The sequence below is a fragment of the Octodon degus genome, unplaced genomic scaffold (assembly GCF_000260255.1).
Source record: "Octodon degus isolate 3935 unplaced genomic scaffold, OctDeg1.0 scaffold00077, whole genome shotgun sequence".
Classification (NCBI taxonomy): Eukaryota; Metazoa; Chordata; class Mammalia; order Rodentia; family Octodontidae; genus Octodon; species Octodon degus.
In genome coordinates, this window is record NW_004524653.1 from 6,900,153 (window position 1) to 6,925,898 (window position 25,746).

The following is a 25,746-nucleotide window of genomic DNA, read 5'->3' on the forward strand; positions in this document are numbered from 1 at the left end:
TCAAATACAATTATAAATATCAAAAATGTCTTGAGGCAATAACTACCATGGTACAAAGGTACCTCTTTTGTTATCTTAAGACCAAAGGTCTATAGTTCCCTTAGCACTCAGTGGTCCAATTAATATTCTTCATGCACAATTCCTGAAAAGCTGTACACTTTATGGAGAGATGATTGCTGGAATAAAACGTACAGTAAGCCTTGGAGACAGTGAGAAAATAGTCAGATCCAAACTCTATTTGAATGGCAGAAAAGAGTGTCTAACATTTTGAGCCCTGCCATCAAGGAGGCCAAACATGGGAGGAGTTTGTTGGCTAGGTCACCAACAGCCTGCCTCAGCTGGCAATAAAGTCAAAACTGTAAAAGCACCATGTCCCTTTGCTCTTACTACACAACAGTTCTCGCTCACAAAGTTTGCCAATTATCAGTTTTAGGGTCTACAGGGTCTCACTACACAGATAGAACTCACAGTGACCCTCCTGTTTTCAGCCTCCCAAGCACTAGTTTCTGTTATATTCCAATTCATTTAAGCCTTGTCTCACCTGAAAGCCCTGGCTAAGAATGCCATCAATAAAATGACCATGGTGTCAACTGCTATCTCTGCCAGCTTTGAAACTGAGGTGTCATCAGGAGGGGAAATTTTAGCTCATAGCCTTTTTCTCCACTTACCTCCTGCAACCTACCCCAAAATGACACTGAAGCTGAAACAACTAGATAAGTCACTTTGTCGCTTTTTAAATTGTGAATAATTGAACCAAAGAAACCAGTTTTGATACATAAGACTTCATAGTAACCAGTGTGTGCAAGTGTAACCTTAATTACGAGCAATGCAGCATTTGCTGGCATAGCACAGCAGTGTGCTTATGAGCCTGTTCTGGGACTCACTCCTAGAATACCTGAGTTGGCCCCAAAATTCTCAAAAGCACTTAACACTTAACAAACCACTTCCCCACTTGGTTGGCTAGTCAGCTTGGGTTGCAGGAGTGATCCCAATTGTCTAAGTTTAAGACATCAGTCTTCAAAATATGAAACAGTTCCTATGATGGTTTAGATCTGGAATGTCCCCCCAAAACCTGTTAGGCAGGGGTCAGGAAGGTGGTTGGAACTGGGGCTGCTGTACTCATGGATGGACTGATCCATTGCTGGGGTCAGCAGCTGGGTGGGCACCCAGGAGGCAGGCCTGGGTAGAGGTGGGTCGCTGACCTCTCTCCCTCCAAGGCTCTTTTCTCTGCTTGCTGGCTGCCCAGACACTGAGCAGTCTTCCTGTGCTCAGGCCCTTCTACGATGCTTTTGCTTGTTCAAGGCTCCCAAATATGGACTGAAACTTGTGAGTTGTCAACCAAAATAAACCTCTCCTTTATGTTGTGGGAGTGTGGGGCTGAGATCAGACAACGAAAAGTATAGGAGGTTCCTATAGTCATCTGTTCCTTCCCAACATACATCACAATTAGCTTCCTCTCGAATAAGGAAGGAAAGACACAAGTCAGCCACCTTTGTTCTCACTCCAAGGCTTTATTTCCACAAGGCCTTGGGGAAAGGGATCCCAACAACCCTGTTTTGACTTCGTAACTGAGAAGAGCAGCCTACTTTCAAGCATACCTGAGAGTTACGATTTCAGTTAAAGGCCATGGTCATTCTAATTTTGAATTTGATTGTTAAACATTAATATACAGTTTATTTTTTTTGCAGAACCAGCGATTGAACTCAGGCCCTTGCACTTGCCAGGGAAGCGCTTATTCCATTGAGCTATCTCCCTGGCCCAAAAGTTTTTGTTTTTGGTACCAAAACCGAATTTAGGACCTTGCACTTGGCATAATATACAGTTTAGAAAATGTATTTGTACAAGATGGAACTTTGGTATTGACAACTTTTATGAGGGAAATGAGAGACTACGAAAGCAGTTTCTGTTATTTTGCTAAATTGTAAGGATTTCCCACATTTATATAAGTTCACAATACTCAATAACCACTTCCTAGGTGATCAAAACACTTTATATATGAAACATTTATTTCTGTAGGATATATTTTCATTTACACTTGAAATAAGAACCTGCAAATACTTCAGTAAATGATAAAGTGACCCTAGGCACATGATCTGTAATCAATTCAGTAAGACTAATTTACTGCACCTTAATTCCACGTATAAAATGGACAATTTAAAAAGTGTTTTGATTGGAGAAAGTGGAAATTAAAGAAGACAGGTTAGGCACGGTGGCACGTGCCTGTAACTACAGCAGTCAGGAGGTTGAGGAAGGACCATTGCCTGAGTTGGAGACCAACAATGGGTTACAACAGCAAGTTCAAGGCTAGCCTGAACTATATAGTGAGAATCTGTCTCAGTAAAACCAAAAAGAAGTGATGTGTAGGTTAAAACATAAAATCCTTTCACATTGCATTTTACATTTCTAAGACACTCTATAAGTGGTGAAAACACAAGATGGTTCTCTCGAATTGTATTATAATCCATTGGTTAGTAAGTCCTCTTGACACATTACAATCAAAAAGTTCCATATAAAAACGATCCCATGTATTCTCAGTTATTGGGGAATCCCAAGCTCTTCTTTACAATTTTGAGAAAAATGCAAATAAATACATTTGAGGTATTATAGCAATCCACACTGGCCGTACCAGGCACCTCAGTACTGTGGAAATGTCTGATCGACCTGGGCAGCCCAAGCCATGAGGCCCCCTGCAACATCGCGAACTGTTAAACAATCTAATTCTTGGGCTGCTGTTAGAGACTGCAGGATCCTCACGGCTTTTTGGGAATCATTTCCCAGTTTGCAAATCACATAAATGCAGACAGCGCTCTCCTGTGTGACCCGATTCCCTTCCTGGATTGCTTCTCTTAAGAGTTTTAGGCTTTCCCTATCTTTCCGTTCCAAATGTTTCAAAGGGACATGTAAAGCATGAGGCAAACGACAGATGTCCACCTCCACTTTAGGTCTAACATCCAGCAACAGATGGGGTGCCCCAGAATCCAGAAGTCGCTTATAGTCAGTGACAGAAATGCGCTCCTCGGGGCTCAGTAACAGCAGGGAGCGGCACTTATCCGTGGCTGAGGAGCCACAGAAGTCCTCATAGTCCTGTAGATCAGCCACTGTGGGCCGCTCTCCGCAAGCCGCACAGTCGGACCTGCGCCTCCGCAGCTGAATAGAGCGGAAATACCCACTGAGCGCGTCAAAGAGCAACAGGCTTCCACTGTAAGAGGGACCCAGGCCCGCAGCGATCTTCAGCACTTCCAGAGCCTGCAGGCAGCCCAGAACCCCAGTCACGACACCGAGCACCCCGCCATCGGCGCAATTGGTCACGGTCTCCGCCGGGGGTGGCTGGGGAAATATGCAGCGATAGCAAGGCCCGCCGTCATAGTGGTAAACTGTAATCTGACCCTCGAAACGCAGGGCGCTGGCCGACACGAGAGGCCGGCCGGCCAGCACACAGGCGTCATTAACCAGATAGCGAGTGGGGACGTTGTCAGAGCAGTCGGCCACCACGTCATAGCGGCGGACCAGGTCTAAAGCCGTGGCTGGGGTCAAGGCCTGGGCGTAGGGCACACACTCTACTTTCGAGTTGAGGCGGCGCAGAGAGGCGGCGGCCGAGAAGGCCTTGGCCTGGCCAGCCAGGGCTTCCTCATGGAGCACCTGGCGGGCCAGGTTGCTCAATTCTATGACGTCGTAGTCCACAAGGCCAAGGCGGCCCACGCCGGCTGCCGCCAAGTACTGCGCCAGCGGGCATCCAAGCCCACCGCAGCCCACGATGAGCACAGAGGCGGCGGCGAGGCGGAGCTGGCCGTGCACGCCCAGTTCTGGCAGCACTAGCTGCCGGCTATAGCGCAGGATCTCGTCTCGGGACAAGGCGGCCTTCGGCGGTAGCGGCGACACCGGAACTCGACGCTCTGGCTCTGGCTCTCGCTCCGCCGAAAGAGCCGCAGCCAGCTGCTGCTTCAGGGAACTCAGCTCCTCCTCACGCTGAGCTACAGCAGCTCGTAAGGCAAGCACCTCTTCTCGGGAAGCCATGATGACTTCTCTCGGAAGTTGTCGCTCAATGACTTCCGTTTCCGGCTTCCTTTCTGACAGCGATGGAACAAACTAAAACCCTTCACGGAGCTTGATAAAGGGGATGAATAAAAAGGCATTTCTGGGATAAGCTTTCCGATTCACTGTAAAAGATATGTGTATCCTGCATAGTTACAATGAACCGTAGAGGCTCACAGAGGCGCGAGGAGAGTGGAGCTCGGCCACACGCCACCCCTGCGGCTCGCATTTGGTACGGCCCACTCCGGCTTACGACATTCCGCCTCCGGCGCCTCGCGCAGTTCCGCCGTGGCCCCCATGGAGGAGAGTCGTGCGCCGGTCGGGTCTCCCCGGGAGCCGGAGGGCCGCTCCCGGCCCCGCAACAAGTATTCGGTGCTGTTACCTACCTACAACGAGCGCGAGAACCTGCCTCTCATCGTGTGGCTGCTGGTGAAAAGCTTCTCCGAGAGGTAGCGCCCCCGGCCGCTCTCCTGGACAACAGAGATGAGCTGGCTTCCCCCGCCGCGGTGTCGGCGGTTAGCTGCGCGAGGCGGCTCACGCAGCCCGGAGGAGGGTGGCCGCCCTGCGAGGAGAGCGAAGGCGGCTCCATCGCGGGTTTCCTCGGATCCGGGGTTCTCGTGCTCGCTGTTGGGTTTTGTGAGATACTCATTTATCTTTGTTATGAACTCTTGTCCTCCTCCGCCTTTTTCTTCCCGCCCCCACCCCCGCCTCCGTCGTGAGGCTGGAAGCCTGATCTCACCTAGCTGGTTGAGATCTGATACCGGTACCGGGAGCCTAAGCGAGCGTGAGCAGCTCCCCGCCCCGGAGCCGAGTGCTTGCTTATGTAAGCGTGAGGTTTGGTCTGTGGGGTTAGAGAGCTACTACTGACTGCTGGGCGGGATAATCTTTTTGGGAAGGAGAAAGAGGGCATCTTCCCTCATCACCTTAGGGTGTTTAGTGTGGTTGCTAAAAAGGAGAATTTTGGAATTAGAATATGGGAGTGTGACGCATTTTTTTTTTTTAAAGAAAATCCTATCAGTAGGGAGTAACCTGTTTTGCGCTTAAACAAATGGGAACGTGCTGTAAAAATCTGATTTTCCCCTATCAGAACAGCAAATTATTTTGAAAGTTAGGTAACATTCCATAAGGCTGTGGTGTTTATTTGGCCTGATCATGTCAGTAAATACAGGTGATATGCAGTGTTTTATTTGGCTTTTGCGTTATAAGTGGAATAATATGATCACGTCGTATTTTTTAACAGACAAGTGCGTGGCACATACAGTAGTGAACTTGCCTTTATTAAATTAATGACAAACAACCTGTCAACCCGAATAGTGCTAGACTTACAGTGTTGGCAATACTTATTGGTGAAAATCATTGCTGTTTTGATTATGCATTGAATAATTTTCTGCACATACGTGACCCATCCAAGTTATTTTTTTGTTTTTGTTTTTGGCGGAACTGGGGATTGAACTCAAGCGCTTGTTCTACTGAGCCATCTCCCTGGCTGCTCAAAGTTTTAATTAATGTGTTTTTTTCATTTAGTAGTTTTTTCCATTTGATTCTGCAAGTTCTTTCCAAATTACAGATTAACCATCTTGTTCTGAGTTTGCATTATTTTACTATTTTTTTCTTTATTCCTTGATTTTATATATAGTGCAATTTATTTTTAGTGGGTTATGAATGGACTTTTGAGTATCAGAAAAGAAAATTGCTTCTCTCAGATGCAGATTACCTGACGGGTCAGCTCAGTTTTATTTCCTTAAGCTGTCTCACCATAGGTGATTTGGCTGGTTTGTAGAGGGAAAGGAGAATAATTTCCCTTGTGACTATTTTGTTTACAAAATACCTCTTTAGCTAGAATCAATATCCTAGAGTTTTGGCAAGATAAAGTACTGTTTCATAAGTTAAGGCACAGTGGGAAGCTGAAGTCATTGTTTCTGTTCTTGAAAATAGAAAATTGGGGTTTTGTTTCTTGAAAATTGTTTGGGTCCTCTTATAAAGCTTTTAACAGAATGTGACTTGGTTTATTTCCTTGCCTGTATCTCTCAAAGCAAAATCAAGAAGAAACAGTGTTGCCTCCTTTTCTTTCCGATTAAATTTCTTAATGTGTTAGAGGGGGTGGGAGGCAAATACAGGGGAGACACGTTAGTGATCGTACATACATTTATGCAGTATTAACTCAACAAATATTCTTTTGGCTTGTTTTCAGACTAGAAACTATCATGTAAATTCAGTGCAGTTTGGTAGTGTGGGTTAATGGTTTAGCTATTTAAAATAGGGGTTAGGGGCTGGTGAGATGGCTCAGTGGTCTAAAGCACCTACTTAGAACAAGCTTAGCAAAGCACAAGGACCGCGGTTCAATCCCCCAGCACCACATGCCAGCCCGCCCCGCCCCCTGGTGGGCTGAGTTGGCCACACACACACACACACACACACACACACACACACGTAAATAAATAAATAAATTTTAAAAAAATAAAATAGGGGTTAAAAGCTTGTGACACCATTCTAAGCTTTTTAAAGAGTGAAATTAGTAATTTATTCCTGATTATCAGTGTGTTAGTATGAAATTTAAAAGGATAATTACTCAAGGTTAATTAGTTTCACTTGCCACTTAAAGTATATTTTAAAGTATTTTGGGCCAGGGAGATGGCTCAGTGGAATAATTGCTTCCCTGGCAAGCGCAAGGGCCTGAGTTCAATCCCCAGTTCCCGCAAAAAAATAAATAATTAAAATAAAATAAAATATTTTATGAAACTAGGATTTGCTGTTAAGGATTCACACTTTCATTTTCAAATAGGCAAATACAATTTTATGGGGTATAATGATTTTATGGGGTTCATACATATAAACTGATTTTTTTGGAAGTATATTTTGTAAATGAAAACAGTATTTCAAAAATATTTTTTAGCAACATACTAGATTTAGTAAGTAAAGTACTAAATCTTTGATATTTGATAATTGAAGTTTTCCTGAGTGACTAGTATGGTAGTAAATGTACACATTCACTGGTGAGGAGTAATACTTTTTAAACTATTTTAAAATTTGAAATTCTGTCTGCAAACAGTAATTCAATTTTTATTTTAGTGGATTCAACTATGAAATTATAATCATAGATGATGGAAGCCCAGATGGAACAAGGGATGTAGCTGAACAGTTGGAAAAGATCTACGGATCAGACAAAATTGTAAGTACATGAACATTTTTCTGTCATGAGTTGTGTTTATGTGAGGGAAAGACAAGTAAGTAATGCTTTAATGTAATCTATTTGCTTAGAAACTGAAAAAGAGCAATTTATGCCTTCGGGATTTTTTTTTAATTTAATTAAATGTATTTGGTACAGGGTCTCACTCTGCAGCTCGGACTCATAGTGATCCTCCTGTTTTCAGCCTCCCCAGTGCTGGGGTGCTGGGATTACAGTGGCCACCTCGGCCAGCCCAAGGGCAGGGCCAACCCAGCATGTGGTGCTGGGGATTGAACCCTGGTCCCATTGAACCCCAGTCCCTGTGCTTGCCTAAGCAGGGGCTTAGTCTAGTGGATTCATGGTAATTTTACAACAGGAATAAGCCTTTGGATGAATTTTTTACTGCTGTGTCTGCAGATAAGTTATTGTTTGTTTGTTTGTTTGTTTGTTTTAATAGCAAAGGGAAAGCATGACACTGATTTGGCAATTGGTGCGTGTTCTGGCTCCCTTTTTGCAACCACTCTTCTACTTCCACTGGAGAACACTGCCTACAGTTCAGAACTTGTAGGTGGAAAAGATGATTCTTTTCCTGTGGAGCACAGATGATTTTCCAGAGCACTTGCATCTTTTTTTTTTTTTTTTTTACTGGAGATTGAACTCTGGGACTACAAGCGCTTATACTGCCGAGCTATCTTCCTGGCCCCTAGCACCAGCATCTTAATATTTAGCTGTGGAACAATCTTGTGAGGGTGATTTGAGTTTCTGAATGTTAAACTTCATGTTTTCTACTATATTTGGTTTTTTTTGTTGTTATTGTGTTTGTTTGTTTTTTGTTTGGCAGAACTGGGGATTGAACTCAGGCTCTTGCAGTTGCCAGGGAAGCACTTATTCTACTGAGCCATCTCCCTGACCCCCTCTACTATATTTGAAAACTTGTTCTTCTATAGGAGTAACTGAAGCAAATACAAAATTTATAGCTTTATACATTTTATGTTTGATTACAAGTTTGGACTTTAAAATGTTTCCTCCTTTGGATAATTTTTGGACGAAAAGCATATAAAGATGTTTTAAACTGACAACACATTCCAGACATTAGATATTTATTTACAGTTTTAGTTTATTATAAGTTAGTCTCAGTGCTGTTAATCATGTTCTTGATCACATCCTATTCTTTGATGTGAAGGAGATTTCTCGGGTAATGGATGATGTTTACCAGTAGCCATGGCCTCGTCCCCACTAGACACTGGTAGCATCCCTCCTTTCTGTGTGGCAACCAAAAATGTATCAGGATGTTGTCACATGTCCTCAACGGGATAAAACTGTTCCTTCTCCCTACCAGTAGACAATAATTCTTACAGCACCAGAAGTATAGTAGTCTCTTTGGGAAACTATTGATATTTGCATCTCAGATAGTAAACATCATTACCTTAAATGCATTCACTAAGCCGGGAACATAGCTCAGTGGTACATTGCCTGCATGGTAAGTACAAGATCTTAAGTTTTATTTCTTCTACTCCCCGCCCCAGAAAAAAAAAAATCAATCAGGTCCAAATAGTCTTGATTACTCCCCAGATAATTTCTACAACTACTGTTCAGTTGGAGGCCAAGGTTAATTATAGATTTAGTTGGTGGGGAATAGTTTAAAGAAAATGTGTGAGACCTTGCCTCTCACCCCCGGCCCAGGGTATTGAACCCAAGGCCTTGGTGGGACATGTGCCCTCTAGGATCTTTGAGCCTATCTCACAGGTGATTCATTCACAGATCTGCCAAACTTAGAAAATCTCAGGAAGTAAGAAGGTAATAAATTTTAACTTTTAGCTTCCTAGGAGAGACTTCACATGCTAATGCTAGATTCATATTTTTGGCCAACAATTCCTTAGCTTTTTGGGGGGGTACCAGTGATTGAACTTGAGACCTTATGTTTGCCACGCAGGCACTTATGCTGCTGTGCCATCTCCCTGGCCCCTCAACTCTTTTAGAAGTTCTAGGCTTTGAATTATATGGTGTCATTTAATCTAGAACATCAGTGTGACATTTTGTGTTTTTTTTTTTTTTAAATCTTTTTATTTTAAGATCTTTTATTTATTTATTTAATTTCATTTATTTTGTGTGTGTGGCCAGCTCAGCCCACCAGGGGGCGGGGCTGGCTGGCATGTGGTGCTGGGGGATTGAACTGTGGTCCCTGCGCTTTGCTTAGCTTGTTCTAAGTAGGTGCTTTAGACCACTGAGCCATCTCACCAGCCCCAGTGTGACATTTTGAATATTTTATTGATAAAACCTCAGCCTTGAGGATGTAGTTCATTGATTTTAGGACCGCTTACTGAAACAATATTGGCCTCAAAGAATTTCCTTTTTTCTGTCAACCTAATTAAATTTAAAATAAGGAGAAAAAATTAGCATTCACTGTCATTTTCCTGTGGTGCCAGATCAAATTCCCCCTTCCTTCATCATTTTATATCCTTTAAATCACTTAAACTATAGTAGTCACATCCCTAACTGGAGTAGGGATTAAAGTGGGCCTGCTATAATCCCAGATACACCGGCTAGCCCATGAGTTGTAGACCAGCCTTGACAACATAGGAAGACCTGACCCCATGCCAAGATAGACTCTTACCTGATTTTTTAAGTGTCATATAAATGTTTATTTGGGAGAAAACTATAAAAACCATCTTGAAACCTTTCAAACTGGAAGGAATGTTTGGGGAAAAAAAGCAAAGGAACCGAAACTTTTTAAAATTCTGTACTGAGGAAACGTGAGACAAGCAGTTAAGTCATTTTCCAGAGTTACACTGCTAGCTTATAAGCAGCAGTGCCGGGACCACAGAAGAATGCGGAGCCCATACCCTGAACTCTGGACATTGCGTACAGCGCAGAGACCTGAGAGTGTGGAGATTTTAACAGCACTGTTGGGTGCTTTGTAAAATGTGTTTAATCCTCCATTGTGAGATGATAAGCTCATCTGTGTTTCACATTTTTTCATTTTAAGAGACACAATTGACAAAATTGTACCTATTTAAAACATACAGTGTGGTGATTTAGAATACAAAATGATTATCTTAGGTATGAAGTGTAATACTAATAACTTGGAGTCACCATGGAATACATTGGAGGGAGCCCTAGCTTACTCATATTTCAGAATTATTTTGTAATTGTATTTAAGTTCTAATATAATTAGTACCTGTTTGCTAAAATGTCAAATACAAGTTTGACAGATTTAATTATTTAAAAATAATAAATTTCTATCCCAAAATATCCAGCTACTATAACAACAAAATTAATACCCTAATCAAACTACGAGTAATTTGTAAAATAACCATAAATGGCCAATAAATATGAAAGTAAAGCACACTAATTAGAAACAACTTGAACTTATACATAAGGAATAATTGTTTTGTTTTGTTTTCCTTTGAAATAGGCTGTCACTACATAGCTCAGGGTGGCCTTAAACTCACAGAGACCCTCCTGTTTTAGCCTCCCAAGTGCTGAGATTACAGGCTTGTGCCTCCATGCCCAGTTTATATCAGTTCTTAGAAGATGTAAATGTTTCCAGGAAAACTGAAGTTGCCTTGAATGGGCACTTCCTATTCTGCATTTCAATCCCTTGCTCAGGGCATTGATACTTTGGTGTATGGTTTTTTGTGCATACATGTATGCACATATATATGTGTGTGCATGCATGTGTAGAACTAAGTAGTGTAACTAATGATTTAGGCTGCCCTTGAACTCACTTTGTAGCCCAGGCTGACTTCCAACTTGTGATAGTTCTACTTTTTTTTAAAATTTTTTGTAAGGATACAGGGTCTTACTGTGCAGCTTGGAATCATAGTGATCCTCCTGTCTCAGCCTCCACAGCCCTGGGCTTACAGGTGTGCACCACCACACCTGGTTTCAGGTCCAACATGGTACATCCCAGGTTCTGGGGCTAGTGCACAACATATGGTTCAAGGGATTGAACTCAGGTCCTTGTACTTGCCAGGCAAGCACTTAGACCCCTGAGCTATCTCCCTGGCTCTGTTTTTTTTTCCTTTTTAAACAGAACTAAGTTTTACATCATTACTACTTGTTAATAATATCTGGAAGATCTTTTGTTACCAGATTCCCACGTTTCTTTTAACAACTTAATGCTATAACATTGTTACAGTATATTAAGGCTTTATTCTTGAGAATTAAGTAATAAAGTGATTGTTTTATGATTTTCCAGCTGCAATAATGTAATAGAAAAATCTCAGTTTAACTTCAAAAGATTTGCTTTTTTTAGAGCAGATATAAGATAACAGTTTATTGTCAGTAACAATCACAAACTCACATACAATCTCACTGTGATTTAATATATCTTGCCTGATTTTGCTCATTGACTTCTAATTATGGATGATTAAATACAATTATAGATGTTTTCTTCCCTATGAGCACTTATTGGATAGAGGTGTATTGTGTTCATCTTTGTTCCTCTGCAAGCCCTACAGTAGTATGCATGTAGTAAAGAAAAAGGGAAAAAAAATAATTTGTTCAGCTTGAACTGAAAGAGCTTTGCTTAGAAATGTGCACTTTGAGGTACTGTGCTCATGCCCGGGAAGCGCAGGGAGGGGCGTGACAAGCCCCCTGGTTTCCACCCCGAAGGAGAAGACTACACAAAGTCGGGCTCCAGGTAGGAAGAGAGGCTACAGGACTGAGTATCTGGCAAACTGTAAGGAACAAAAAAAAAAAGTTAATTTTTTTGCTAAGGATGTAGCACGTTACTTGCCCCGGTAGAAAATGACCTGAGAGTTAGTGACAGTGGCAAGTAGAATGGGTGGAGAAAGAGTGCTGTCAGTAGTTCAAGTGACAGAGGGAACTGAGAAACTAAAGTCTAATGAATTTTACGAAAAGTTATAGAATAATGAATTAAGTCATTAGTTTTTCTAGGAAGTAGTAGGTATTATTTAAAATGATAATTAATTCAAGTAATAGATATGTTTACAATAGTAGGTGACACCAGAAAAAGTTAAAGATTTGCCTGTAAGCTTAGACTTAAGAGAATGTTGCTTTTCTTTAAAACCTCTATTAAAGCTTTTTTAAAAACTATTTTGTTAGTTTTTTTTGTTTAGTATTTCAACCTTGGTAAAACTATTAAGCATATTATGCTTTAAGGTCTGTAAATGTAACTATTTGTAATAAAAATATGAGAGTAAAACCATTTTTTAAATAGATTTTTAAATTTTGTGTTGAAATGTTTCTTATTTCTGTAGCTTCTAAGACCACGGGAGAAAAAGTTGGGACTCGGTAAGAAAAATCTCTTTAACTTCTCATAACTGCTATTGCCTTGGTAAAATTATCCAGTGTGCATTTTCCCAGTATGGAACAGGGCCAAAGTAGTTACCTCCTGTGGTACTTTTTATGATCCTGAGGACAGTAAAGTGGTTTAATTTGGTTTGCTGTGTGCCACTCATGGCCCATCAAAAAAAAACCCAAGAGACCCTGCATGCCTTTCTTACTTATTTTTTTATTCATTTCTTTTTTCTTAATGGCACACGTTTGTGGTACATAATGAATATGCTGATCGCGGGGTCAGTGCATATACATTCTAAGTCTCAGTAGTCTTTAATCCCCCTTCCCACTCCTCCTCGCACCCTCCCTCCATCTCTAGATCCCCCCTCCGATCTACAGATCTCTCCCTGTTATCTATCATCTGCATTTTGCTTTTTAAATTATTTAAACTTTAGGAGTTTCTCATAGAAGAGAAATCATTCAATATTTAACTTCCTGTGTCTGATTTATTTAGCATTATGCTTGCAGGTTGCATCCATTTTCTGAGAAATGACTCAAATTTAACCTTTTTATGGCTGAGTAGTACTCCACTGTGTAGATACATTACATTTCCTTTGTCCACTCATCTGCTAATGAACATACAGGCTATTTCCAAGAGTTAGCTATTGTGAGTGTGCCTTGGCACAGTAATATCTTTAACTGTAGGGAAGATGGCCAGAAGGTTATGTTTGGGTCCAATGAAATTGCTATTCTTAGGTTTTTGAGGAATCTCTATACTAATTTCCTACATCCAGTGTAGGAAATATAACACAAGCAATCTTGTTACATAGGCAAAGAAAAATGTTGAGAAGCAGATGGAACAGATCAACTACCTAGAGAGTAATAATAGCTGGAGGTTATCCCTGCTCCCCCGAGTGGAGCCGAGATGAGAGGAGGTGAGGCCACCAACCTAGCAGGAGCTGAAGTTACAGGAGGAGGGAGCCTGGCAGGAGCTGGAGCCTGGGGGACACGCAGTAAGTGCTGAGACAGTGAGGGAGAAAGGAGACCTGGCCTTTCTGTTTCCCTCCCACAGTTCTCCAGCGTGTGGCAGAGGCTGTCTGAGAGCCAGTTCACAAGAAAACCTAGGGAAAATGGCTCCTTACAGTAGAAGATAGACTAGGAAAGGGCCAGAGAGGGAATCTGAAAGAAATTCTAAGATTAAAATGTTACTTACTTCTAAGAAGAATTTGTACTCTAAACATAGGGAACTATGGAATATCTATCTCAAGTGAACTCAGTAATTCTGAGGTGAAACTCTGAATTTACTTAAAGTTGTTTGTGCTGAGTATTGATATACTTTTAATGAAAAATTTGAAGAGCATAAAGCATAATTCTTGAAATTGGAAATCATAAAGGCCATCAGTTCTCTGGCATTATTGAATGTTCCGAATATCTGAATCCATAGGGTTCTTTGGGATTGAAATAATGTAGAAACTGCCATGAAAGCCACCAAGAATTACTGACCAGTGCTGGTGAGATGGCTCAGTGGTCTAAAGCACCTACTTGGAACAAGCTTGGCCAAGTACAGGGACCACGGTTCAATCCCCCAGCACCACATGCCAGCCCGCCCCGCCCCCTGGTGGGCTGAGCTGGCCACAAACACACACACACTAAAATTAAAAAAAAAAAAAAAAAAAGAATTACTGACCAGTCAGCAATACACAAAATTCGATACTCATTTTTTAACCAAAACTGTTAGAAGAGCTAGGTTTTGCTAAGATTGTTCCGGTTTGTTATGGCTTGTGTCTAGATGTCATCCTAAAGCCTCATTTAGTTATAGGTGGGGCTTTTTCCCGGTGGCTGGGTGTAGGGTGTGTGATTGATGCTGGAATTCATTCATGATGCAGTGCTAGGATCAAGGGTACTAGGATTAGGGATGTGAATGCCACCTGCCTTCAGTAGCTTGGATAAGATAGAAGGGACAGGAAGAGCTGTGGTCCTCCCTTGTTGCTTCTGCCTGCGATGAACTTTTTTCCCTCTCTGATGCCACCCTGCCTTACAGGCAGGTAATTATGGACTGAAATATCTATAAGCTAACTATCCTCCTTAACTTTGGGTGTCAGGCATTTTGTCTCAGCAACAAAAGAAAAGTACCTTAAGACATGTTTTTTTCTTTAAAGTATTGTGTGTATTTTGATACATCGTAATTATATTTGTGGGGTACAGTATGGCATATATGCGACCCTCAATGTATGATGGATGAAGATTGAGATATTTGGCATATCAGCTAAAGCTCAGTTTGTGTTGGGAACATTCACTATCTTTACTGTTTAGAAGTATACAAAACCAGGCATGGTGGCGCACACCTCTTTGGGGGCTGAGGCAGGAGGATCCCTGTGAGTTTGAGACCAGCCTGGGCTACCAAGTGAATTCAAGGCTAGTTGGAACTGCATAAAAAGACCCAAAAAAGAGAAAGAAATATACAATTAATTGTTGCCAACCATATTTACCATACTGTGCCATCTCAAACATTAGAAGTGATTTCTCCTAATTATGGTTTGGAGCCAGAAAATGCAGAAATTCCCAATTCCTCCTCCCACCCAGTTACACTCACAGTCCAGATCTCTTGAGTAAGAGACTGGAGGCATAAAGGTGGCTGAATCATTTATTTGTAGGTGTGCTGGTATAACCAAGTTTGAGTGCAGATGACATTCAGTGGGGCCAGGGAGCTGACTCAGTAAGAATAAGTGCATCCCTGGCAAGTACAAGGGTCTGAGTTCAATCCCTGGTTCCGCAAAAAACTACATTCATTGGGTAGCTTTTGTGGAAATGAACTTGGCATGCTAGAAAGAGCAAAAGCAGGGAAATTTAAAGTAACTGAGATGAACGTGAGGGTGGAGACGAGAGAAAGCAGGCAGATGCAGGGACCGGGGTTTGATCCCTGTCCTGCCACCCTGCCATGCCAGCCCCACCCCCAGGGCACGCTGAGAAGATGAATGAGATTGGGCGTGGTGGTGCAGCCTGTAATGCAGGGCTTGGGAGGCTGCAAACAGGAGGATCACTATGAGTCTGATCTGTGTAGTGAGACCCTGTAGACCCGGTACTAAATCCATTTAAAGAGAGAAAGAGAGAGGATGCTTTGAATATAGAATCAGTAGGACTTAATTACACATAGTCGTTGGTAAAGGCAGGAAGGTCATCACTTGACTTGTCAGTTTGTGGCATTTTCTGAGATGTGGTCAGATACAGGGGTAGGAATTGGAGTCATTATTTTGGGAAGTTATTTAGAGTTGTATGAAATATCCAAGTAGGAAGCTGATGTGTAAATGTGGCTTCCCCCCCCCCCCCCCCGAAATGCCTTTAGGACATTTCTGGTGTGCCATGACTATCTGGGTTCAAACCACAGAAGCTTGAGCTTGAGGGCTTTGTTTAAGCAGGCACTTAAGCAACTGAGCTACTGGGCAGGCCTCCTAAATGTGACTTCTTTAGCGTCTTGATACTGAGGAAGCACCAATGTGAAGATTTTTTTTTTTTTTTTTTTTTTTTTTTTTGGTGAAGATGGTTTTTAAAACCATGAGAATGTGTTAATGTTTATGTAATCTAAGACTGGTAACTGTTCATTGCTTGAGTGAACTATGTAACTATGATTTCTTTTTCCTATTATTTTGGCATCAGAATAGGAAGTAGGTGACCAGGTACCTGCTTGATTATATTTGTGACGTATGTGAACTGTATACTTAACTGGAAAGTTAGCCATTTGTTGATACTACTTTTAGAGGAGTAACATTGGGCTTTTGACTGCCGAACAGTGTCTTCCCACTCATTTTTGAGCAAACATTTTTGGTGATTTTCTTTCATGGATATAAGCACTTTCGTTTGCAGGAACTGCATATATCCACGGAATGAAGCACGCCACAGGAAACTACATAATTATCATGGATGCTGACCTCTCCCACCATGTAAGTGACACATTGTTTACTACTTCATCATGATAATCTTATCCTTCTTTACTAACTGTTTGTTCCTTCCACATTTCAGCCAAAATTTATTCCTGAATTCATTAGGTAGGTACTAATTTCTAATATTTGAAAAAAATGATTGAAACCAGCACTGTTTTTATACTTGGCTATTTTAAGTTTTCTTTTAAAAATATAGATTTGGGGCTCATCGATATAGAGGTATATAGTTACTGATGTATTTAGGAGACCTCAGGATAAATAACAGATCATTTCTTTGTAACCTAAGTTTTTCAGAACACAGAGGACAGTATGGAATGTGCCTGCGTGCATACGCACATGTACATAAGCACACACACACACACACACACACACACACCCCATTCTCTGACCTGGCCTTGTGCCTCTTTCCTTTGCTTTCCAGGCCACAGGCATACTGTCTCTCACTTCATAGTCAACATGGGGCTCTTATGTTCTTTGCTTGATATACTCTCTTCCTCCTCTTAGTAGCCACTGCTAATGCTTTGATCTCTGTGAAGTCACCTGAGACCCACTTTGCTTATGTGTCTAATACTCAAACACATCTTTGCATGATAATGGGATGGAACCAGTAGAGTTGAAAATTGTGGAAAGACACAAGTTAGATGTTCACCTTAGGACTACAGTGGAGGAAGTGCAACGTAAAATAATGATTTCTCATTGGTTTGTCAAAGTTAACTTTTAGAGAAGTAATATCCAGTACTCTTAACATGGTAACATTTAAATACTGCTCTCAAAAGTATGGGTTCTGGGGGGCCTGGCCTTAGCTCAGTTGTTTAAGTGGCTGCTTCCACAAAGCTGTCAGCCTCAGGTTGCTGTAGTTCGATCCCCACAACACTCCAGCCAGCCAAACCACCACTGAGGGCATTTAGAGCAAAAAAAAAAAAAAAAGTATGGGTTGCTTTAACCAGTGGAAAATAATTCCTAGCAATATGTTAGAAATATGTTTATTATGGTATTATTCATTGTGATTTAGTTATTAAAGGGAGGGGAGCCCACTGTGAAAACAGCCACAGAGGTCTTAGTTGAATACTTTACTATTTTTGCAGCTATTATAGGGAATAGGGAAGATCTGTATTGGTCTATGGGGATGTCCATGATTCTGTGATGTATGTTAACAGACAGAAAGCAAGTTAGAGTGTAATTTTTTGGATTTCAGCTTTGTAAATGAGACCCCAAACTAAGGAGATGGAGGTCTTTCATTGTTTTCTAGAAGCCTAGAGAAAGGTTTAGAGGACTACCACACTGGTTTTATATTGTGTTTACTTGGCTGGGGTGTGGGGTGGGGAGTAGGGATAGGGGAGTATGAGCAAAATAAAAAGATACTGGTAAAATTAATAAGTTCACTAATACTTCTTAGGATGATATCACATGATGAAGACATCAAGTGCTGTCACAGTTTTATTTTTTTTCTCAAAAATGATTATAAGTGAAATAGAATCAGGTTTGAAATTCCCATTTTGAAAGCTATTTCAGTAGATACTCCATTTCCTTGATACTATTTTTCCTTAGTGTTAAAGTTTTATTTGTGTAGCTTATGAAAATTCCTATTGAGGCAAGAACTTTTTACCATTGATATTTTTTTTTTTCCTACAGAAAGCAAAGGGAAGGTAATTTTGATATTGTCTCTGGAACTCGCTACAAAGGAAATGGAGGTGTGTATGGCTGGGATTTGAAAAGAAAAATAATCAGGTAATATACATGTGCTCTTGTTATTGGTGTAACCACTAGAAATATATTATTTGGTTCAAATTATGCCTTGAATTCAGATTATAACTGTTCATAAATGAATGACTTCCTAGATAGCTTTTTTTTTTTTTTTTTTTTTTTTTTTTGCGGAACTGGGGATTGAATTCAGGCCCCCTAGATACTCCTTTATTTTATGTTTTTCACCGAGTAAGAATCATCATAGACCTTTGAATCTTTGGTAGAAATTATCTCAGCAATAGTTTCTCCACTTGCCTGCCTTTCAGTAGATTTATGTGAACTGTATGTTTTTGGACTAACTAGGATTTTCTCCTAACACTTTAACATTGCTAACCTTTTTAGCAATGTTAAGTAAATAATAAGACATTTCATGATTTGATTAAGCCACATAAAATAATAGGTCTTTGGAGTTGGACCTGGATTAAAATCTTATTTGTCATTTAATTAACTGTATTCCCTGCCTTACCTTGAATTTTTTACCATGTTTAATCTACCTCACTTGTACTTTTCGGGATTATAGGAAAAGGATATATGTTTTCCTATCATTCATCTTTCTTTTATCACCCACTTGTTTCCTACTTAAGATTTCATTAAGTTCACCTCAGTTCTGTCTCAACTGTGGAAGCTTGAGGCAGTCATTTAAAACATTTAAGAGCCCAAACATCCATGAAATAAAATGGGTTTAAAAAGGCAGTCATTTTCTGTCCTGCTAAACATTGGAATTGGATATGGAGAAAATCATGAAAAACTACCACGACGTAAATGACTGACTTAGTCTCCAAAAGTGGGCTGTAAGCACCAGCATTTGCACAACCTCCAGATGATTGTCTTGTGCAGTCCGTGATCCCCAAAGGCATTCTGAATTTGGTCATTCACCTGCTATTTAAAATCAGGGCATCACAGAAACATCACAACATTTCAGTTGTGTCATGTAGTTGTAACTTAATAGTTATTAGTGTCCACATTGTCTTAGAGAGCTAGAATTCAAACCTAGGCTGTCTAATTTAAAAATGCAGTGCCTGGTGAGGTGGTGCACACCTGTGTAGTCTCAGCTACTCAGGAGACAAGGCAGGAGGATTGCTTGAACCTAGGAGTGTAAAGCCAGCCTGACCAGCAGACGCTTCCTGAAAAAAATAAGTACTACCTTGTATAGATATGCAGATAAATATATACATATATACACATACTTTTTTCTTAAATCCAGTAATCCAGTTTTTGGAGGTAAACTGTCCAGGAATATTTTTATAGCTAGTAGAAACAAATTGAAAGGAGAAAAATGCTGGCCTTCAGGTCAGAGCTAGCCCCTGACCTTGTGATTTGCATAAAGATAAAAACTTTTGGGGCTGGGGAGATGGCTCAGTGGAATAAGCACTTCCCTGGCAAGCGCAAGGACCTGAGTTCAATCCCCGGTTCTGCCAAAAAAAAAAAAAAGAAAAGAAAAAACAGTTGGTAATTTCCAAGTAAAATACAGGATTTTCACACTTACTTTTGCTGACGGGGCATATGTGGAGGACCACCTGGATGACTCTCCTTGAGGGAGGAGGAGTTGTCTCCATCTTGGCTGTGCCTGACCCTATTTCCATTTTGATAAGGAATTGATATGTTTGGAGCCAGCAAGGACTTTTGCTTATCCCTTCCATTGGCTTTCAGCAATGCATATTGATCCAGCCACATTGCTGATGTACAGTCTTTGACACAAAGATAAAGCAGTGTTTCCTGGGCCCCTGTAGCTACCGAATAAGAAATGTCTGAGCTGCCATGGGCAGGGATCAGGGCATAAAAACTACACATTAGAGCTGAAGCACCAACCCCAAAACATGAGCTACTCTCTCAGTTGTGTTATGTAGATTACTCTTTCTGCATATCCTTGTCTCTGCAGAGGCCTCCTACCTAGTCCAGCTCATGGTACTCCCATACTTTCCATCATCCTCAAGCCATTCCCTTCACACATGAGTAAAATCCACATTCAGTCCTGGGTCGAAGGACTTTTGTTTGGATTAACCATCATCTTAGCCAGACTCAGGACCCCCCTCTTGGTTCCCCACCATTTTAGATGTATTATTGTGTCTTTATTTATGCTGTGTGTTGTACTGGGAGTGGTAGATTGGAATTAACTTGTAGGATTCCAGTAACGTTTCCACAGGAGGACAGATAAAAGCCTGGGCCTGGATGAGGACCAGATGAGGCCCTCCATATCCTTAGAAACTATTCACTTCAGTCCCTCAGGGAAAACTTTTTCTGAATCTGAGCATATTAAATAGCTGAAGTACAACAATTGCTTTCTTTAGATAGGTGGCATCTTTTGAAATGTTAATAGTCCATATTAGTTGTGTTTGAAGTAATGACCCCAAAGTTGTTATGGACTGTTTATGAACCTGCAGTGTCTGGAATTTTTAGGTGGGTCCTTGAGAGGAACTTGTGGGCAGACCCCATGACCCCATGATGAGGTCAATACTCTCTTAAGCAGGGGCTGGAGACCTGCTGCTCCCATTGGCTCCCTCCCTTATGGGAAACAGTCTATATGCCCTTGTTATCTAAAGCATTTCCCTGGGCTGGAGAGATGGCTCAGTGGTCTAAAGCACCCACTTAGAACAAGCTTAGCAAAGCATCAGGGACCGCGGTTCAATCCCCCAGCACCACATGCCAGCCAGCCCCGCCCCCTGGTGGGCTGAGCTGGCCACACACACACACCACACACACACTCTCTCTCTCAAATAAATAAAATAATAAAAACAGAATATGACAAAAAAATTAAAATATATTTAAAAAAAAAAAAAGCATTTCCCTAAAAGTCATTGTCATGGACTGTTCGTGCTCCTCAGATTTTATTAAAGCCTTTTGGAATTTGGAGTTGGGACCTTTGAGAGATTGTTTAGTTTAGATGTCATAAGGGCAGGCTCCTTCGTGGGATTAGTGTCCTCTTAAGTAGAGGCCAGAGACTTGCTCTTTCTCCCCTGGGTGGATGCAGCAAGCCCATTATTGTGAAGTTCCCAGCTCCTAAAATGAAGAAATGTTTCCCCTGGTTAAGCCCCACACTGGGAGCGGGGAGGTATTCCGTCGCATTGGCCAGATAGACTAGGACTACTGCTGGAGTGAGTCAGTTTCCAGATGTCACACACACACAAAAGACAATCCTGCTTGCTTACCTTCTTGAAAAGTATTGTACCGGGCCCAGGGAGATGGCTCAGTAGAATAAGTGCTTCCCTGGCAAGCACAAGGAGTTCAATCCCCGGTTCCACCAAAGCAATCAATTAATCAGTCAATCTTAAAGAAAAAGAAAGAAAAGTATTGTACCATTTTTCTGTGGGCTAACCTTTTGTTCTTAACTGGAATTGCAAAAGGAACGTCGTTAAAATCTTATCTTTTTGTTTAACAAATTCCCTATCAGATCAGGGATCTCTTTTTGTCAAGTGTCCATAATTATAATGACTTGATAATTTTACACAGTGACTGTTGGTAAATATCAGTTCTATAACTTTTTTGTTCTAGAAGTTTGGGAGAGTAATTGCTCTGTAGGTCCCCCCCTAAATTTCACCTTCAGAAAATAAAATCTCTACTTCCTGAAAAATGAGTATTATATCTCACTTCACTAAAGATTTCTTTGTTAACATTTTGTGCTACTTTTATGAAATTGGTGTATCATTTTTGTGAAATATTCCATTTATGAAATAAGTGTAGCATTTTTAGCATTCTGGATTTGCTCTTGTTTCTAAACTGTTTAATAGAAAAATCTGATTGTTTTAATTGGCAGCCGTGGGGCCAATTTTATAACTCAGATCTTGCTGAGACCAGGAGCATCTGATTTAACAGGAAGCTTCAGGTAAAGTATAATTTTCTACTATTTGTAATTTCTTAGCTAAATTTCTTGTGTTACAATGGCTATGTTAAAGAAACATTTTTCATTCCATCCCAGTTTTGTTCTAGAATACTACAAAAGTAAAATTCCTAAGAAACTGCTAGTGAAGCCTATCTTAAGCAGAAGTGTTTTCCTTAAGTTCATCATCGGGCTCAGGTGAATGCTCTTATTCACACTGTGCGGTTTGGCTACTCCTTTGGGGTACTGCTGTTATTGATACGTACTCTATAAAGAATAGTAAAATTTCAGTACGTTTGGTTTTGTAGCATCAGGGATTTAACTCAGGACCCTGCACTTGCCAGGCAAGTGCTTATTCTTCTGAGCTATCTCCCTGACCCAAATTTCAGTAGTTTCTGGAGTTTGTGTAAATACAGCATTATATCTGCAGAAAAGTTTAAAATCTTAAATTATATGAAGCTTTTTCATTTACTTTTTTTCTCCTTCTTGTAACACTAGGAAGGGAACCCAGGGTCAAACATATGGGCAAGAGCTCTACCACCGGAGTTATACCTCCCCAACCGTCCCCTCCCTGCTTTGTTTTAATTGGGCCAATGATTTGGTCCCTGGAGTTTGTGTTTGTTCCTGGTGATTTGTGTGTGTGGTGTTCTAGATTTGCTCCAGGAGATGTGAACTGCTTTCTTGGCCGGGCCAAATGACTATAAATATTGCCTTTTATATTATTTGATATGTGCTGTTGTCCATTAAATGTCGATTGTCAGTGGCTTAAAACATACACAAATGAGAAGCTGGCTGTTGAATGGCAGATGAAAAGAAAAATGAAGCCTGTAGAACTAAAAAGGAAGTTAGAAAGCAGAGCTCAGTATACATCAAAGAAAAGAACCTGATAGACTCCTTCAGTTCCAATTTTAAGGCAAAGGAATCACATGTGACCTGATTAATTTCTCTGCTTACCATGGAGCAGCGATGCAGAGAATGAATAGTGATGTTCAGTCTGTACAGAAAGGGAAAGGCCAGTGTGAGCCACACGGAGCACAGGCGTGATGGTTTCAGGGAAACCTGAGGGAGGCTGCAAGGATCGAGGGAGAGTACTGGAGGGGGCAGCCTTGCCCAGCCCAGAGCCATGTGGGAATGAAGATGAGGGTAGCTGGAGAGCTCGGTTGCTCAGGACAGCAGTGATGGGGACTGTGATGTCTAAGTGATGGGAGCCAAACACAGGGGTGGGCTGCTAATGTCCCAGATTTTAAAAGGTTAAATCCCATTGTCTTCTCATGAAAGTCATGGTTTATTAAAATACATAAAGGTCAACTTGTGGTTGAACAGAAATTTTCTCATTGTCCTTAGATCCACACATTTAGGAGGCTGTACATTTTACTAAATAACAAAAGGAATCTCAGACGACAATCTCACAGGAAGCATATTAAAGCCATCATGCTCCTAAGCCTATTCATAGGATCATATGCCTACATAAGCAGAACTTTATTTCATTAGCTATAAGTTTAAAGATACAACTCAAGAGTGTGGGGAAAAGGAAGAAAGCTGTAATGAAAAGTGTCTTAAAATACGACTCTTAAAAGAAAAATAATTGCCCAATCCCATATTTAAAACATGTGCCATTACTGTCACAGTCCCATCTCCCAGTCCCAACTCGTTACTGAATGAATGAATGAATGAATGAATGAATGAATGAATGAATAGGTAAATGGTACTATCATCATGTTTTCTTCTCATTTATTCCAGACAAATTCTTTAAGTGGGATCTCTGGATAAAAGAATACACATGCTACTGCCTCAGTGTGCACACACACACACACAAAGCATCTGTCTTAGATCGTGTGCAGACCCCTTGCCCTAGGTTAGGTATAGCACTTAGACCCTTAATCCTGGCGAGAACTGTGCCAATCAGTGAGTGGACTGATTTACTGATCACTGACCCTTGATCACAACACCATGTTTGGCTAGCTCTGAAAATCCTGCGCCCTGTCACTGGATGAGGTTTTGGGGAGACATTTAGAAACAAACCATAACAATTCCCTTGTTCCAATATCTGGAGCAGTTTCTACCTTCACCTTTAAACATACATTTTCAGGAACTTTAGAACTAAAACAAATGAGTAGTTCTGAATCAAGTGATTAGTTTTACAATATTTCAATTTCTGATAGTATGATAGGAAAGTAATTCTCTAAAACGTAAGAATTCATTTTCAAAAATATACTAGTTAGAAATTTCGTGGTCTTTGGGATAAATGTATCGTCAGCTAGAACTTTTCTCTATACCAACAGCTAGTGAATATTGTAGCATTTATAAATACTTGAACTCCTTGAATGTTCAAGATATATACACACAAGGATACTTGACAGGTTTTCATCTGTATTGTGATCTCTTACAGATTATATAAAAAAGAAGTTCTACAGAAGTTAATAGAAAGATGTGTCTCTCGAGGCTATGTCTTCCAGATGGAGATGATTGTTCGAGCGAGGCAACTGAACTACACTGTTGGTGAGGTGTGTAACTGATCCTGTCCTCATAAAGGAACAGTGAGGTGTAGACTTGTGATGAAAAGCCAAATTCTCATAACTGTTAAGGTGTGGGCCAGTTGTTTCAAATGCCCATGCTTTAAGGGGTGATAATTCCAGTTCCTTTCAAATTAATACATTTGTCCTACTGTAAATTAAAAGCATGTTTTCCTTTTTTTTTCTTCATTGTTAGCAGTCAAACCAAGGATCTTAAACATGCTAGGCTGTGAGCTACATCTCTAACCCCAGCTTCTCCCTTTAACTAATTGAAAGTTACAGGTACCACCTCTATTCCGGTCCTTTCTTCTGATCACTCAGTATTATGGTTTGAGTCTGTTTGCCACTTTCCCTGTTGTAGCCAATACCCACCAATCATATTTTAAACAGAATGATGAATCCTATGTACCTGTGACTAATGAGCAAATGAAAATGGCTTAGAATTATAGAGCAAGGGCCTGGGGGACGTATAGCTCATAAGCTCTTCAGGAAGATTCTAAACTAAAACACTGCCTTAGAAAACAGCTACCCTAGAGTGCAACTTCTATAGAAATTCTAAGATTTTAAGGCTAAAAACACTGACAGTCAAACTTTAGAAACTGAGCAAATGAAATGAAAGGCTACTTTATCTTTATAGTTTCTCCTTGAAATGCAACCTGAAATCATCTGTGCTTTTCAAAGTTTTAGATTTGGTTTATATGACCTGTTATTAGGTGATAAAATGGATGTTTAATTTCGATACATCAGTGCTTTAAGATTCCCCTAGTTCTCAAGTGACAAAGCACCTCTGTTGTAATGACTGCCTGCTGAGCTGCCTTTTAGCTTTGTTTGAAGACCGACTTTAACATGTACTTTTTTTTTTAATCAGGTTCCAATATCATTTGTGGATCGTGTTTATGGTGAATCCAAGTTGGGAGGAAATGAAATTGTCTCTTTCTTGAAAGGATTATTGACTCTTTTTGCTACTACATAAAAGAAAATTACTCATTTCTACTTATGTTCATTTCAATTGAAATATAAAAGGAGCCCTCTTACTGATTGTTGTAACATGTACTCTTAGAGCATAACCATAAGGTAAGGTAAATTTTATATGAATATGTTGTTTCGAGAAACTCCATTTTTTACTTGAAACTAAATTTTAAAGTTACTTGCCTAATGTGCAGTGCTCTCAGTTTTCATTTACATTTTGCTGTATTAAGACCTGTAAATAAATGCACATGGATTTTCATATTAAATGTTACTGGTTTCTTTAGACTATATGATTGCAGAATTTCTTACATAGGACAGAATCTGTAT

General features: G+C 40.6%; 3 protein-coding genes across 3 annotated transcripts in view; 2 read left to right on the top strand and 1 right to left on the bottom strand.

The window, feature by feature from the left end:
- Positions 1 to 1,782: 1,782 nt before the first annotated feature.
- Mocs3 (molybdenum cofactor synthesis 3) lies at positions 1,783 to 4,113 on the bottom strand. The gene has a single exon (XM_004636033.2). The coding sequence runs from the start codon at positions 4,012 to 4,014 to the stop codon at positions 2,635 to 2,637; it is 1,380 nt and encodes a 459-aa protein (XP_004636090.1). The 5' UTR covers positions 4,015 to 4,113; the 3' UTR covers positions 1,783 to 2,634.
- On the top strand, positions 4,043 to 25,746 carry Dpm1 (dolichyl-phosphate mannosyltransferase subunit 1, catalytic). The gene is made up of 10 exons (XM_012515774.2): positions 4,043 to 4,058; positions 4,202 to 4,481; positions 7,102 to 7,201; positions 12,424 to 12,457; positions 16,304 to 16,380; positions 16,460 to 16,485; positions 18,013 to 18,108; positions 21,875 to 21,943; positions 24,327 to 24,441; positions 25,319 to 25,746. The coding sequence occupies exons 1-10, from the start codon at positions 4,043 to 4,045 to the stop codon at positions 25,421 to 25,423; spliced, it is 918 nt and encodes a 305-aa protein (XP_012371228.2). The 3' UTR covers positions 25,424 to 25,746.
- The window catches only part of Adnp (activity dependent neuroprotector homeobox), a 38,311-nt gene continuing 38,014 nt past the window's right edge, over positions 25,450 to 25,746 (top strand). Inside the window, exon 1 of the mRNA XM_023720806.1 lies at positions 25,450 to 25,524. The gene's annotated coding sequence lies outside the window, so the exon portion shown is untranslated. The remainder of the gene's footprint in view (positions 25,525 to 25,746) is intronic.

Coding starts and splice junctions, on each gene's coding strand:
- Mocs3 (XM_004636033.2), bottom strand. CDS start 4,014: ATGGCTTCCCGAGAAGAGGTGCTTGCCTTACGAGCTGCTGTAGCTCAG.
- Dpm1 (XM_012515774.2), top strand. Junction 21,944..24,326: donor GATTTAACAGGAAGCTTCAG/GTAAAGTATAAT, acceptor GATCTCTTACAG/ATTATATAAAAAAGAAGTTC. Junction 24,442..25,318: donor TGAACTACACTGTTGGTGAG/GTGTGTAACTGA, acceptor TTTTTTAATCAG/GTTCCAATATCATTTGTGGA.